This window comes from Dipteris shenzhenensis, chromosome 15, assembly GCF_047967505.1.
Source record: "Dipteris shenzhenensis isolate YYH24624 ecotype China chromosome 15, Dip_SZ_1.0, whole genome shotgun sequence".
Taxonomy (NCBI): domain Eukaryota; kingdom Viridiplantae; phylum Streptophyta; class Polypodiopsida; order Gleicheniales; family Dipteridaceae; genus Dipteris; species Dipteris shenzhenensis.
In genome coordinates, this window is record NC_141610.1 from 48,857,404 (window position 1) to 48,872,527 (window position 15,124).

Below are 15,124 nucleotides of genomic sequence, written 5' to 3' on the forward strand. Positions count from 1 at the left end.
TATGACAATCACATATACAAAAAAGGCTAGACATGAGGTATGTCTCCTGCTAGTGAAAGAGATAGTAAGGGAGAGATACAACGAGTGAGATAGTGAGGGAGAGACACTGAGGGGAGAGGGAGAAAGGAGGCAGGGCAGAGCGGGGAAAGAAGGGGGACTTACCTGAGAGAAAGGGGAGCATTTGAGTGGAGGGGGAGAGGGGATTTAGCTGAGTTTTATGTGTTGCAGGAAAGAGGAGCAAAAGCTTCAGCATCTGGAGGAAGGAGTTGCTAATATACAAGATGGAGAGGCGGCTTGAAATTTCGAGCAGTAGGCGGTTCGAAGTTTCCAGGAGGAACCTTTGATAAAAGGCCATATGTTAATTTTTTAAGGACCCAGGCACGCTAATAGTAATGCGAATTTTCCAATGTCGAGGGGACTTATTTGGTGGACGGGGGCACAATTATGAGCTAAAATTTTAAGATTCTACACCACTTGTGCCTTTTGTTTATGCTTGGAAATTGAGGCTGAAATAAGTGTCCACATGCGGCATTGCAAAAGCTAAAGAATTGCTTTTAGTGATGGGATTTCATGTCCATGCGAACCTTAAGAAGGATTAAAAAATGTAAATGAGGACATAAAATCTTCCTACTAGAGTGTCCATGGGTGGCAAACATATTCTTCTCCAGACACAATTCCATGAAAGAAACACATACCTTTTTCTCTGCATCTTAGCTTGGGAGTACAACCACAACGCTGCGAAAGAAACACATACCCTTTGTCTTTCAGAGAATTTTGGCAGATGGAGGTATGCAATGAGTCAGTGCTTTCCCATGGGCCACCGGGCTAGCAAATATGCCAGCATCTTGGCAATCATTGACAGAGCCCACCAATTATTCCATGAGCCTATGCATGCAATAGTTTAGCTTGGATGGATGTACAAGCTCTTGCTGCTATTGTTGTTTTTAGTAGAAGTATCATTATTTTTAGCTTGGACCTTTTAGCTTGGACCCCATAATGCCCGAGGGAAGAGGGATTTTCCTTGTCTGCAACAGGGCATTGTAGGGGCTCACTTGCAGCACCAAGATTTATGGGGCCATACAAGTCCCTAACATGGGTACAGGGTATGGCAGGCGTGGGAACAAGCTCTTCGTCCTCGAGCATTTCATGCCATCATTCTATGGCTTCATTGAACATGGGTCAATTCAAAGTGGGTGGAGGTGGAGATGGGAGAGGGGGTGTGGGTTGAAACCGGGGGTAAAAGAGTGCGGTCAAGTTAATGAGTGAAAGGTTAACCGGCAATGTGAATAAGTAAATGGCGTAGGGAAGTGTTCTTGCTGTGTGGACTTTGAAAGCTTTTGGGGATGGCGGAATTGATGGTGCCCTTTTGAGTTCCTCATCTCTCTGCTCTCTGTGAATTTCCTGCTTCATTCTTCTTGCCCTGCATCATGGCCTTTCTCAGATTTGGAGCTCGTCGCCTTCTTCCTCATTCTCCTCTGGTACGTTCTCGCCTTTCCTCTCCTCCTTCCAGCTTTCTCTCGGAATCTACCACCCCCCTTCCACATCCGATCTCCGCGCCCAGCGACGTCCTTTCTGCTGCCTTTTCTCAGCACAAGTGGCCTTTTGCACAATTGATTTCTTCTTCCTCTCTTGGTATCCCCGGGAGAAGCTCCAGTGCCTGCTGGCTACTCGAGACATCTCTCTTTTCCCAGAGCAGGGGGCTCTGCAATGCAGCCACAGAAGCTGCCAGCGAACTTGGTCTATTGCCGATGATGCCTAGATCTCTCGTGCTTTTGCGACAGCAAATTCCACGGAACTTGAAAATTCAAAGGCAATGCATATCTACGGATATCCCTCCAAAAAACGCGAAGTTATCTACAGATATATTAAAGCAGCCTCTAGACGGGATCAAGAAAACTGCGACTCAGTACAAAGAGGCCGTTGGTATTCAATTGGAAGCCTTTTGGAAGCGGAACTTTCTGATATTAGTAGGCGCTGTTGGGATACTTGCCTGCTTTCTGTTATGGCGCATTATGTATGGGGTAGCCAATATCTTTGTCACATTCTCGGAGGGAATGGCCAAGTTTGGGTTTCTTGCAATGGCGGCTGCAACTGTTGCCTTCACGGTTGGTGCTGGAAATCCATGTGTTTCAATTTTCAAACATGATGCAACCTCATTGGAGACTTGTTCTTTTCATTGTACTTTACCTCATATCTTGTTGGCTGAGGAATTTTACGTTATGCGTTCAGGGAATGTATCTGAAGGCGAGATTCACTATCAATCCTGACAAAGTCTACAGAATCGCTATGCGCCATCTGAATACGTCAGCTGCTGCATTGGAGGTCTTGGGGCCCCCTTTAACTGGCACAGATTTGAGGGCATATGTAATGTCTAGTGGGGGTTTACGGTTGAAAAATTTCAAGCCTAGGTTAAGTAAAAAAAGGTGCTTCCTCATTTTTCCAATTCAAGGATCTGAAAGACGAGGATTGGTCAGTGCTGAAGTAAAGAAAAAGAACGGACAGGTATACACCTGTCTTCGTACAGAAGAATCATGATGCATTTTCCCTTCTTCAGCATCGGTTATGTTCACAAGAATACTGAATTTCTGGTGCTGAATTTTTTCTTGTAGCCGATGACGATTGTCTCATTCTTGCAGTATGATTTCAAGCTATTGGCCATTGATGTGGCCAATCCTGGAGCAGATCAACGAGTATTTCTGATCGGGGATGAAGTGGAGTACAAAGTTGGTGGTGGATTGATTTCTCAGCTAAGGGATCCAATTTTGAAGGCCATGGCTGCACAGAAGGAGTTTGAAGCCCAAGATGAGAAGGAAGAAGAAGACGAGCAAAAAGAGGAGAAAGCAAGGAAAGAGAGAGAGCTAAAAGAAGAGGAAGCCAGACGAAATGAAGAGATTCAAAGATTGGAAAAAGCAGCAGCTGGATGATGCAAAGGCTGACAAGTTCAGACATAGAGAGACCACTTACCAGTAACTGTCAGATGGTGGATATAGCCTCAATAATCACCTCAAAACGGTACAGGGGTCTGGGTTTGAGACTTAGTCACAACCCGGAGAAGCGGGAGACCTTTTCCAACACACAAGATCAATGTGTTGGCGTCATTGTATAATATTGGATAAATGTTAAACAAGAATGCTTTCCTTGTGGAGCCTTTTTGTTGCCATGGGAGGGAACGCCTGAAGACTTTGTAGGAGTCTGCTTTTGTCATTAAACTTTGCATTTGTTTCATTTAATTTGGCTAGGTCAGTACAAAGGTTGCCCCATTGTGGTCTGGGGGGAACATTTGATGAAGTGGAAAAAGCTTTTTCATTATGGGAATCCAGACCTCCACCTGTCGAACTCTCAAGAGTGCTCCTAGAAACAAACAAATGGCAGCTGGCAGTGGAATTTTCATCCAAACAAGAGCATGGTATAATTTAGTGAATGCAATTTCACTTGAATTTTGTTCCCTGTGAAACACTTTCTGAAATGAAGAATCATATTTACTTCTGAGCTATTCAGACGAATATAATACCCTCAATCACTTGTTTCCAGTCATTCAAATAGTGATATTGCTTGGGAATTCAGGAATGCTTAAGAGCGCCTGTCTGTCAGCATTGAATCAGAGCATTCAGCTGTATTTCAAGTCTCAAAAAAAGGGTGCATTTGGACCCAATGTCTTCTCTTGTTCCCTCTTTCTTACTCACTTTCCTTTCATGTTTATCGTTTTATTTTAAGTGGTGCGTTGCCCTATCAGCTAGATTTAGATGCACAAGCAGTTGTAGCTTGACTGAAGAGATTTTGGACTACTTTTTGATTAGCCTTCTCCTTTAGTGCTAGCCTTCATCATGGCTGAGTTTGGCCTTCACCTCCGGAGTGCCGACAGAAACTCAGTATGAAGATTTTGTATAAAAGGATGCTGAAGTATCTGTGAGTGTGTGGATTGTATGTGTGAGCATATTTTTATACTATGATCTACACCCACTGTTGGGCGCTGATGACATTAGTGGGTATGTCATAGTAGCTAGTCCTTGCTATGCGTGATGGAGTTTATGGTTTTCAATCTTATGAGTGACTATTGTGAGATTGAAACTGCACCATGTTGTGTTTTTAGAGGATGAGTTTGGGAATGTTCCTGGATTCATCTAGGTATATATTAGTTTAAGTATGGATCTGCGAGTGAGTAATCCTAGCATCCCTTGTACAGCAGCATTTCAGCAATGAGAATTTGGATTAGAAAACAATTCTCTTTTCTCTGCACAAGATCAATCGCCTGCTAGCTTTTGAAAGGTTTTTTGTTGTTATTGATCATAGCATTTTATGGCAAGCTAAGTTTCTCTTACAAAGTGACTTTCTGTCTTTTATAGCTCGAGTACCAAATATTTATCTCAACATTGTTCCACTTCAAATACACTCTCATGGGAGGACCACCTAAGAAGGGGAGCCTGACACTGTCGTTTCTCACCCATCCATCAATGACCTTTCCTACTCAGATAACGATTTGGAATAGGGATGCAAAGGATAGAATGAGCTCCGAGTTAGAGCACCAATGCGAAAGAGAAACGGTGGCGAGATAGATTGTTGCAAATGGAGCTTTAAATGGAGGTCAAATGACAGGAGTATCCTTTTTCTAGCTCCAAAAAGAGAAGGAAATGCTCTTGCTTCTTTATAATGGAGTGAACAATGTTTCTAGGATCAGAAAAAGATGCTCGCTTCTACTTTTACAGTAAAAGGTTTTGAAAGTATTTGGCTTTAGTGCCACCAAAGAGCATATTGTTTAGGTGTTATTGTTATTAGACACTAAAAGATATAAGATCATGAAGATAATACCCCACTTGTTGCATGTCATTGCAATGTGGAAGATCACCTTAGACCATGTGATTTAGTGAGGATGCATTGAAAATATATAAAGTACGTGTGATGTTTGATGACAGTGCAATCCATAATTTCTTGAACTATTCATTAGCTAAGAAATTAAACTTGTCAGAAAGCCCAAGTGCAGACAAGTAGGTTGTATCTTTAGCTAAGGGCAAGGACAATTTTTTTTTGTACATTGACATATGGGGTTGAGGTGGAAATTCAAGGGTAGAGATATCCAAATTATGCATAAGGACATGACATGTTCAGTTGGGAAGAGCATGCTTTATAGCTTGTGGCATACTTTACAGAGGAGTCATCTCGGTCTTCTAAATTCAAGGAAAATATAATTTACGAATCTCTCCACTTACTTATTTGATGGAATTAGAACGATTTTTGCGACAAGATGAATGCCAGGTATTTCCTTGTGATATTTTTTCGGTAATTTGTTGATCATGCACTTAAAAGTAAATATTCAAGTTTCAAGTTTTTCAAGGTTTTCTTTTATAAAATTATTGGTTGAATTTAAAGATGTTTTGTGATTTGCTTGATGGTTTGCCTTGAGAGTTAGATGTAGAGCATAATATAGAAAAAATTGTATGTAGAGCATAATATAGAAAAAATTGTATGTAGAGCATAATATAGAAAAAATTGTGGATTATAGGCTTAGTAAAACTGAAGAAGAGGAGTTTGGAAAACAATTAACGAAATATCTAAAAAAATAGTAAATTCAATCTGTTAATTCTCCACGGGCCTCATGAGTCTTATGTGAAGAAAAAGGATGGTACTATGTGCCTATGCAGACTTGACTTGACATTAATTAAGTCACAATAAAGAAGAGATACCCAATGCCTTGCTTCGCACTTGAATAGTTGAAGTCAAGGCCATATTAGAATAGCCACATCCCACGAATTGAGAGTGAGTATATAAAATCTAGGATTACATGATTCTAGTATCGATTCATGAAGGACTATGCCAAACTGGGTTCTAATGAGACCTTTATTTAGAAAGCAGCCTAAAGAAAAAGGCTTAAGAATCTTAGAAGTGAGGATCTCAATGAACCATTTGTGATTGAGACGGATGCTACTAACTTTAAAGTAGGTGTAGCGCTTTTACAAAGTGGTGGACCAATTGCTTTTGAGGGTTAAAAATTAGATCTTGCAAAGTAAAATTACTCAATATATGACAAGGAGATATATGCTTTAGTCAACATTATATATATGGTGCCAAACAAAATCCATTTGATGAGAAAAGTGTCAATTGGATTCATAACCAGCCAGGGAGTAAGGAAATAAAGCTCCATGGGTTGAAACAATGTAATTTTTAGTTGAGGCATTAGAAAGCGAAATTTGATGTGGTAGCAGATTCCCTTAGTTTAATGCCAATGGTTAATGAATTAAGTTTCAATTGATCTCAAAAATGAATTCCTAGGCTCTATCATGATGCTTCCGTATTTCGGAATGTGGAAGGAAGTTAAAGAGGGATCCAATTAATTAAGAAGCTTTCACAAAGGAGTCACATGGAAACAATAAATATTGGTGAAGAAAATAAATGGAAGAACTACAATATAGATGTTCTCTACTTTGCAAGTCTAGACTGTGTGTCAAGGCTAGTTATTTTTTATGGCTCCAAATTCTTTATGTATTCCATGATCCAAGTGCAGGACGTCTTTGACTTGAGAGTACTTATGTGACGGATTTATAATGCATAAGGCGCCCAAAACTATAGAATAAAGGGCTAGATCAATAAAGCTGAGTGCCTCAAACTGTGACATTCTTAGAGATTCCATCTGGCAAATGGCAAGGTGGGATTATGAAACCTCTTAGTGCTTCCTAAAGGGGAAGGGAAAGATTGTTTTGTCTAAGATTGCTGGAATATTGCTTTACTCATAGATATGCAAGACGAAAATTGACATGAACAATATCGCTTGAGAAAAGATGAATGTGTGATTAAGGGACGAAGAGATCCCCCCCCCCCCCTCCGTCCCCCGGGGCTGCCGCTGCTTCAGAGGCAGACGAAGGGGGTGCTATGGGAGCTGCTGCAGAAGGAGAGGCTGCAGGGAGTACGATCCAGCAAGAGGGGAGAAAACTGTGCAAAATGAGGGTGGGGGAGTGTGTCTTTTATAGATTTAGGAGGAGGCAGCTTAGACGTAGGAGGGAGGCTTTTATCAGTATATGGGCGCTAGGCCATTTCCTTGAGTTCACAAATGGTAGTATAATATGGCATTATAAACCACAGGAGTGGCTATTTGTGCAGACCTTTGTACGAGGTAACCCCCCTCAGAGCAGCCAGTCAGGGGGGATATTCTTGTGTTTTTATATTGTACCTTTAATTTGGGAGTAGTTGTTAGAAGTCAACATCTCCTGATGTCACTGTAGATAGAAAGGGCCTTGCTTGTGGGCGTGGCCGCCCTGTGAGAGGTTAGGGTAGGCTGAGTGAGGGCCTTCGTTTGTGGGTGTGCCTGCCCCCGTGAGGATAGTCTAGGGTAGGGCTTAGGGTCTCACCAGTGGATTGCATGACCATCTGGAGCCCTTGTAGGTATATATGGTGGCACAGGGCAGCCTTGAGGAGGCGCGTCTTGCTGGCTGTTTGGGGGGGCCTGTGTGGCCACCCCTGTGTGCTGCAGCCCCACCCCCATGGGCCTTTCAACCATCTAGGCCTGTTGGGTCGGGTGCATGAGCAGGGGGAGCAGCCTTTTTATGGCTGGGCCTTTGTAGGGCTAGTGGCAGTCGGCCCTAGGCGGTCTGTTTTGCAGGGGCATAGCTCTCTCATAGGGCTGAGGTGCAGCCCCCATATAGGGCTGTCTGCCAGCCCTTGTAGAATGCAGAGGGAGTTGTTGCCCTAGGAGCTGCAGGCGGCCCACCTATAGCAGCGTTGACCTGATTACATCAGCCGACTGAAGGGAGGGTGAAGGGCTATATATAGGCCCCCCCTCACTCCTTTCAGGGCATCTCAGTGTGGTGCCTCTTGAGCAGGGTTGTGAGCTCTTGAGCAGTCTTTTGTGCAGAGGCTTTCCCCAGCATTAGAGGGGCTTTTTCCTGAGATCACTTGCAGCTCTCTCTCTCTCTCCTTTCCTGTTTGGTGTGTGTGAGGTTGGCTCTCTCTCTCTCTCTCTCTCTCTCTCTCTCTCTCTCTCTCTCTCTCTATTTCAGTTCAGTTCCATTGCACTTCTCACGTGGTATCAGAGCTACGGCTGGCTAGAGACCCGATGTGTGGAGGATGTGTTGAGCAGGTATAGGGCTGTTGTTCAGAGGTGTTTGTGAGGAGGATTGTATGAGGTGTGGACTGTTTGGGAGTCAAGGAAGGTACTCAGACTTTGAAGGGTGTTTTCAGATTCGAAGGGAGGTTTTTCTGAAGTGCAGGACAGCGAGGTGTGAAGGTCTTGTAGGCTCATGGCCACTTCATCACCATATCCAGCCCTCTTCTCCCCTCCTTTCCGTCCATCCCCCTTCTCTCTTTCTATCCCATGCACCCCCTCTTCTCAGTGTCATTCCCTCTTCACTCCGACATGTCGACCCTGTCCGAGATGGCAGAGAGCAAGGCAAAATTCCAGTTTTGCCCACGTTCCTGATCGACTGTCAATTGAATGGCCTCAATTATGGGTTTGGCATGATGGAGTCTGTGCTACAGTCGTGTGATCTGGCAGACTTCATTTTGGTGTTAGTTGACAGGCCCAATCCTCTTGCAACCAATCAAGGCATCCTGCAGCAGCAGGGGTCTGAGACCTTGGCTCAGCTGTGGGACTGTGTCAATGCAAGGGTAAGGTCGTTTATGTTTCTTAACTGTTGTAACGGTCACGGGCATCCACTAGCCCGTGGCCATGCTAGTTGGTGCCATCATAGGCAACCAGGTCAACTGCCATGCAGGCATCCGTACAACCATGCAGGTAGCCTTGTGCAGTCAGCAATCAGCACACAGTCAACAAACAGTCAATGCCACATTATCACAGGTAAAAAACAGAGTTGACTTTTTAGTATTTGGTCAACGTTGACTTTTGACCCAACCTGGTCAACGGTCGAGGTTGACCAGGTCAGCCAGGTTAACCTAACAGCCTATAAAAGGGCAGCCTTTGGCCCTCATTCTTCATCCCACAGTTGGGCATCACAGCCTCAGAATAACAGCAGGCTGCAGCAAGGCCTCCCCGCAACAGACTAGCAGGGTAGCCTCAGCCTCTACAGGGATCTAGTGACGATTCACCTCCTCTAGGTACTCTAGTCTTTCGGGTTTTGCAGTGAGGGTTTCAGCCCCTTCATACAGTTGTATTAAGCCCTTTGGGCGTTCAGTATTCAATTGTATCTATTTCCTCTTCAGAGGTCCACTACATTCTCTTAGGGGCAGCTCTATTGTTTTATGGTGCAGACAAGATCCGGCAAGAACACTATGAGCACCAATGAGCAGTCCAACACAGGGGGGGATGAGGGTTCAATGCCTCAACTGCCACCACGACCCCCACCACAGTGGTGGAGAGCCACATAGGATGATTGAGAGAATCTAGGAGCCGATTGAGGAGATGATTGTGGAGCTCTGAAGTCATCAGTGATGTCAGTGAGCATGTATGAGGTGCCTACTTAAGGACCTCACTCTTCTTTATTCTACAAGCAAATAATGCAAGTATTCTGAGTTTGTGTCCACTCTTTCCTTTCCTTTCAGCTTACCAACACAGCCTTAGTACTCATACAGGAGCTTGAAGCTCAGTAGAAGGGGGAGCCTCATCAGTTTCCCAATATGTTTCAGTTTTATGGACAGGTCGTTGGTCAGAAGGTCCTTATCTTGGTAGATTCAGGCAGTTCCGAGGACATCATCTAGAAGGCTCAATTGTCTCTTATGCCAATGAAACCAATGACCTTGAATGGGGCATTTCTAGGGCAGCAGATAGAGAGCAACATGCAGGTTGCGTTAGCCATTTTGAAAATCTCAAGGTGGGTACATAGTCGGCCACTCAGGGTCACACCTACCTAGGTAGTGGACGTCATCTTGGGAGCACGATGGTGGCACCAGTTCGAAGTCCGACCAGATTATCAGCACCAACTTCCAAGGCTTGGATGTCAAAATCCAAGGCCATGGGTCCAAGTTCATCTACTGGAGTAAGGGTGTTTCACCTCGACCTTTTGATATCAGTCATTCAAGGGGTTTGAGACCAGTATTACAGCAGGCAACAAGGTTACATCAAGACCAGGATGCCTATCTCAAATGCAGTCTTCCTCCGTCCCTATCACCTATCTGCACCAAGGAAAACCACATGGAGCATCATAGCATTAACCCACAGCCAATATCCTTACCAGAAGTTAGCGGGATTCAGTTCCTACAGATCAAGCTTCATGAACTAAGAGATCACCTTCGGATTCATTTAGATCAGGATTTATCATCTAGGTAACCACAGACAGTCACCTTCGTTAGCACGATGGGAGGCCCCTATCATACCCTAGTTTGAGTTTCAGCAGAAGGGGATGTCATGGACATCCACAAGCCCGTGGCCATGCTAGTTGGTGCCAACGCAGGCTTGGTCAACGGTCGGCATTGATGAGCCGACCAAGGTCTACGGTCGGTGTTGACCATGTCGGCCATGCTGACCTAACAACCTATAAAAGGGCAGCCTTTGGCCCTCATTCTTCATCCCACAGTTGGGCATCACAGCCTTAGAATAGCAGCAGCAAGGCCTCCTTGCAGCAGACGAGCAGGGTAGCCTCAGCTCTACAGGGATCTAGTGAGGATTCACCTCCTCTAGGTAGTCTAGTCTTTCCAGTTTTGCAGTGAGGATTCACCTCCTCTAGTCTTTCCAGTTTTGAAGTGAGGGTTTCAGCCCCTTCATACAGTTGTATTCAGCCCTTTGGCCTTTCATTATTCAGTTGTATCTATCTCTACGGAGATCCACTACATGCTCTCCCTCTGATTCTCTCACTCACATCCACATCATCACTTTGTGTATTGAGTGCATCATCTTGCAGCTGCAGTTAGTCTTGAGTAGGAGAGAGAGTGAGGATAGTCTGTCTTCTGCTACAACTCTACTCCTCAGGTTACTAATCATGTGAAGCACATGATGGTGGCCAAGAGTATCTCGGAGCACTTTATAATTGAATCTCCATGAAGAGGGTTTCCCTGGAAGTCGAGATGGTTGGATCCCAAGAAGTCTTCATCGATGTGGGAGCACATCAACAAGTTACATGGACTTCAGCAGGAGATCCTCTAGGCAGGGAAGCAGATATCATCCGAGGACATGGCCATAACTCTATTGTCTCCCAGTTATCCTCTCAATATGATGCCTTCTATTTGTCCTTGATAACAGGTGGAAGGATGAATGCGTTGACCTGGGGGGAACTGGAGAGATTTGTATATAGTAAACCTATGAGAGTCAGCCTGAGGCTTTGGTAGTTCAACAGAAAGGTTGGAAGTAGTTGATAGTCTTAAAGGAACAGGAGGGGGCCAGTACCTTGAGGACAATGTTACCGTCGCTACGATGTATACTCTAGCCTTCTAGTAGCACGCGGCAGGATGTGTTGCTAGTAGGGTTTGTGGATCCAAATGGAGGATTGCTTGCTTGTTTGTGGCAGTGGTACCTACCAGACAAGTGCAGTGGGAAGGGAGTCATTCATCGAGGCAGGCTTTCAAGCAAGACCTAACCACGAGATGTTGTTCCCGCTGACTCAGGTGGCCGTATGTTACCAGTTTGTATTTTGTTTGGACGTTATGACCTAGCAGATCTAGAGGGGGTCTCCTAGTGTTCTGCCTTGACTATTGTCTAATGAGCTGTTGGAGATCCGGATGGTTAGCAGATTGCTAGTGTGGGAATTGTGTAACGAGAATAGAGATTAGCCATATCCACATTTTAGAAACCACTAAAATCATGATCAATAGAACCAAAAAAATATGAATGAAGGAAAAGGAACAAGGAAAGGAGAGAGAAGGAGTCAGGAAGCGAGAAGAGAGCGATGCTGCATGGGGTCCAATCTGCCTCCCCTAGATGGTGGCTCTTGCTTCCCATCTAGAGTATTTATAATGTATATTCCAAAAAGCAAAGAGCCAATAATAGTACATCCGAAAGCATCCCTTCTCCACAATTAGAGGATTGTGCTCACAAGGCTTAATATGCCCTCATCCACAATTAATAAAATAAAATAGTCCACGGCTTAATATTCATTATTTTACAATATGGTTCATCGCCTTTGGCAACCATTTGATACTTCGATCAGCTTCACCATCTCCGTTCCTCGTTATCCACCTCATCATATGTACTCAAGCTGCCAATTCTATTAGTTGTTACAATCAATTGATGAATCATCACACCAACTAATCCCAACACAATTGTACGCTTGATATACAGACATCAAAATACACACATTACGACCAACTGCAATAACACCAGTAACATCAACAACATTAGTATTAACATGGAATCACCCACAATACTAACAATCTAGCATGGCAAAACACAGGTAGTTAGGCGTCTCCAACTAAACCCCACAAAGCATCCACTAGGACTCCCGCTGTGTTCGGTGCACTCCTATAGAATACTTTGTCATAGTCACACTTGACTAAAATAAAATAATTTCCTAAGAATATAGAAAATACAATTCCGTAACAATCTAGACAGTTGATTGATCCTTTTGAGTTGTTCTATGCCCATTGTCATTGGAGCATTGAAGTTCATCAATTTGTTGACAGTGCACTAGCTTGGACTTGAGAGGGGGCATCAGAGGGGGCTGTATAACTCTGTGACCATGCAGGGAAGCAGACCTTGCATCGAGGGAGTATCAGTGTTAGCAGTTGGATTGTTGTACCAAATGACTTGTTGTACCAGTACTGGACTAGAGGATTGCTTTTAGCACTGTGGCATGGGAGCAATAGTTCCAGGTTTCCAATGATTGTGCTGACGCGGTTCATGCCAAGAGGGGGCTTCTTCGATAGTACCTGTGGCGCTCTTTAGTGATGGAGCGTCACACGACGGGAGAGGTTAGGGTAGGCTGAGTGAGGGCCTTTGCTTGTGGGTGTGCCGGCCCTCGGGATAGTCTACCATCCGGAGCCCTTGCAAGTCTATGTGCTAGCACATGGCAGCCTATGAGGAGGCGATCTTGTTGGCTGTTTGGGGGGCCTGTGTGGCCACCCCTGTGTGCTGCACCCCCGTCTCCGTCCCCACCCCCACCCCCATGGCCCTTTTATGCGCAGAGGTGGCAGGTCGGCCACCTTGGCCTATTTGGTCGGGTGCACAAGTAGGGGGAGCAGCTGTTTTATGGCTGGTTGCAGCCCCTTTGTAGGGGTAGTGGCACACAGTCCTAGTTGGTCTGTTTGGCAGGGGCATAGCTCACTCATAGGGCTGAGGTGCAGCCCCTTATAGGGCTGCCTGCCAGCCCTGTAGAGTGTAGAGGGGGTCGGCGTTGGAAAGGTCACCTCTCCACTTGTAAGCCCCCAAATGAGGAGTGCATCGGAGGTTGCCCTATCAGCTAGATTTAGATGCTTGTTTGGGAGAGACTAAAATGAAATCATTTAGACTTCACAAGCAGTTGTGGCTTGAATGAAGAGATTTTGGACTACTTTTTGATTAGCCTTCTCCTTTAGTGCTAGCCTTCGTCATGGCTGAGTTTGCCCTTCACCTATGGAGTGCCGACAGAAACTTAGTACGAAGACTTTGTATAAATGGATGCTCAAGAATGTGTGGGTGTGTGGATGGGTATGTGTGAGAGTATATTTTTATACTACGGTCTACACCCACTGTTGGGCGCTGATGACGTCGGTGGGGATGTCATAGTAGCTAGTCCCTGCTATGCGCGATGGAGTTTATGGTTTTCAATCATATGAGTGACTATCGTGAAATTGAAACTGCACTATGTTGTGTTTTTAGAGGATGAGTTTGGGAATGTCCTTGGATTCATCTAGGTATAAGTGCATCGGGGGGGTGGACCAGAGAAGGATGTGCCTGCCACATGGACAGCATTCTGGCTGTCGCGTGTGAGTCGTGTGGAGAGGGGGCTGCCATCTGGGCAGCATCTTACAGAAAAACAACATGGAAGGTACCTGGAGCTCGGATGGATCTGCAGCAGCAAAAGGCGAAGCAGTAGCCAGCACAAGGGACCTAGAATAGTAGGCGATGACATGGCGCTGACATCTGCAGGGTGTACGGATCTGTACAGCACTGGAGAAGGGCCTGGCAGAGGTGCAATGATGGCGGGACAAACCAGCAGACAAGTGGCTTGTTTAAGTGGGCTGGTTGGGCTGGGAATAGCCAGCCTGAGCCAACCAGGCCTATTTATAGGCTTGGTACTAGGCCAGGCCATGCCTAGAAGTGTGAGCCAAAGGCCCTAGTAAAGAGAGCCCCACAGGGGCATTTATGGAGCAGACCAGGTCAGGGCCTGGTTGGCCTGTTTGGGTTGGCCAGAGGCAGCCTGACTGGTTGAGTATTTTGACCAGGCCTTGGGCCTATAAAAGGAGAGGCCCTAGGCCTCATTTTTGTATCCAGCAGTCAACAAGAGTGAGCAGACAGGAGCAGCCGGCAAGCCTTTCCCTTGTGCCTCAACACTGGAGATAAAGGTGAGCCAGAGGGGTGCTGCAGACTGAGTTCACAGGGCTGAACCTTAGGCTGTCTATCAGGGCAGCAAGAAGCTGAGATCTGGACGAAGAGTCTACATACGCTCGAGGTGCAGCACGCGGACTCAAGCCTAGAGATATCCGGCAGATAGTAGAAGGACATGGTGGTAAGATCAGAGGACCACGCTCTGGTGGGACTTTGGATCTCTCTCTCTTTTGTATAGTGTCCATAGCTTTGGACGGAAATATATATTCGTTTGGTAGCTTCTATATCTGGCTGGTTCATTGTCTATTGATGAGTTTGCACATCTATGTGATGCACATGAGTTGAAGAAGTTTGTGATTCCACTCCCCACACACACTGTATGAGCTCCTGAGCTATTCTATCAGTCTTCTGCTGTGCGTACCCTCTGTTGGTCCATTTCTAACATGGTATCAGAGCCCAAGTAGGAGGCACACAAGTCAGGGAGCCTGAAGGCAAGGACCTCGCTGAAGGACAACCCTGATTCAGAGGCTCTTGGGAATCGACTTCCACGGCTGGAGGACAGTGCCCTTGCGAGAAGGAGGGTGACTCAGGTTCAGTCAGGTGTGTACTGAGTTCTGGTCTACAGAAGGTTGAGTTTGTTCGATTTTGCAGTGTGTTTTAGCAACAGAGATGTCGATGTCAGAAGCCTCGTCAGCCCCTTCTCTCCTTTCCTCCTCCCCCAGATTTCTTTCTTTCACCATCCCTAACTTTGGAGAGTTTGGGAAATTGGATGGGACCAATTATCCTATC

General features: G+C 45.4%; 1 protein-coding gene across 3 annotated transcripts; it reads left to right on the forward strand.

Annotated features, from left to right (window-relative positions):
* Positions 1–1,311: 1,311 nt before the first annotated feature.
* Positions 1,312–3,591, forward strand: LOC147893925 (uncharacterized). Of its 3 annotated transcripts, XM_087386542.1 has the most exons (4): positions 1,319–1,478; positions 1,649–2,105; positions 2,230–2,502; positions 2,637–3,588. In XM_087386542.1, exons 2-4 carry the CDS (start codon positions 1,749–1,751, stop codon positions 2,922–2,924), a joined length of 918 nt encoding a protein of 305 aa, XP_087242668.1. In that variant the 5' UTR covers positions 1,319–1,478; positions 1,649–1,748; the 3' UTR covers positions 2,925–3,588. The 3 variants fall into 3 exon arrangements, with proteins under 3 accessions (XP_087242669.1, XP_087242667.1, XP_087242668.1); XM_087386543.1 differs by lacking the exon at positions 1,649–2,105 and having other exon boundaries at positions 1,312–1,478; positions 2,637–3,591; XM_087386541.1 differs by having other exon boundaries at positions 1,312–2,105; positions 2,637–3,589.
* Positions 3,592–15,124: the final 11,533 nt, after the last annotated feature.

What these genes read in the sequence shown, in the direction of transcription:
- LOC147893925 (XM_087386541.1), top strand. Translation starts at nt 1,428, where the DNA reads ATGGCCTTTCTCAGATTTGGAGCTCGTCGCCTTCTTCCTCATTCTCCT. An exon ending in CTGCAACTGTTGCCTTCACG is followed by an intron (nt 2,106 to 2,229) that starts GTTGGTGCTGGA and finishes TTATGCGTTCAG; the next exon opens with GGAATGTATCTGAAGGCGAG. An exon ending in TAAAGAAAAAGAACGGACAG is followed by an intron (nt 2,503 to 2,636) that starts GTATACACCTGT and finishes TCATTCTTGCAG; the next exon opens with TATGATTTCAAGCTATTGGC.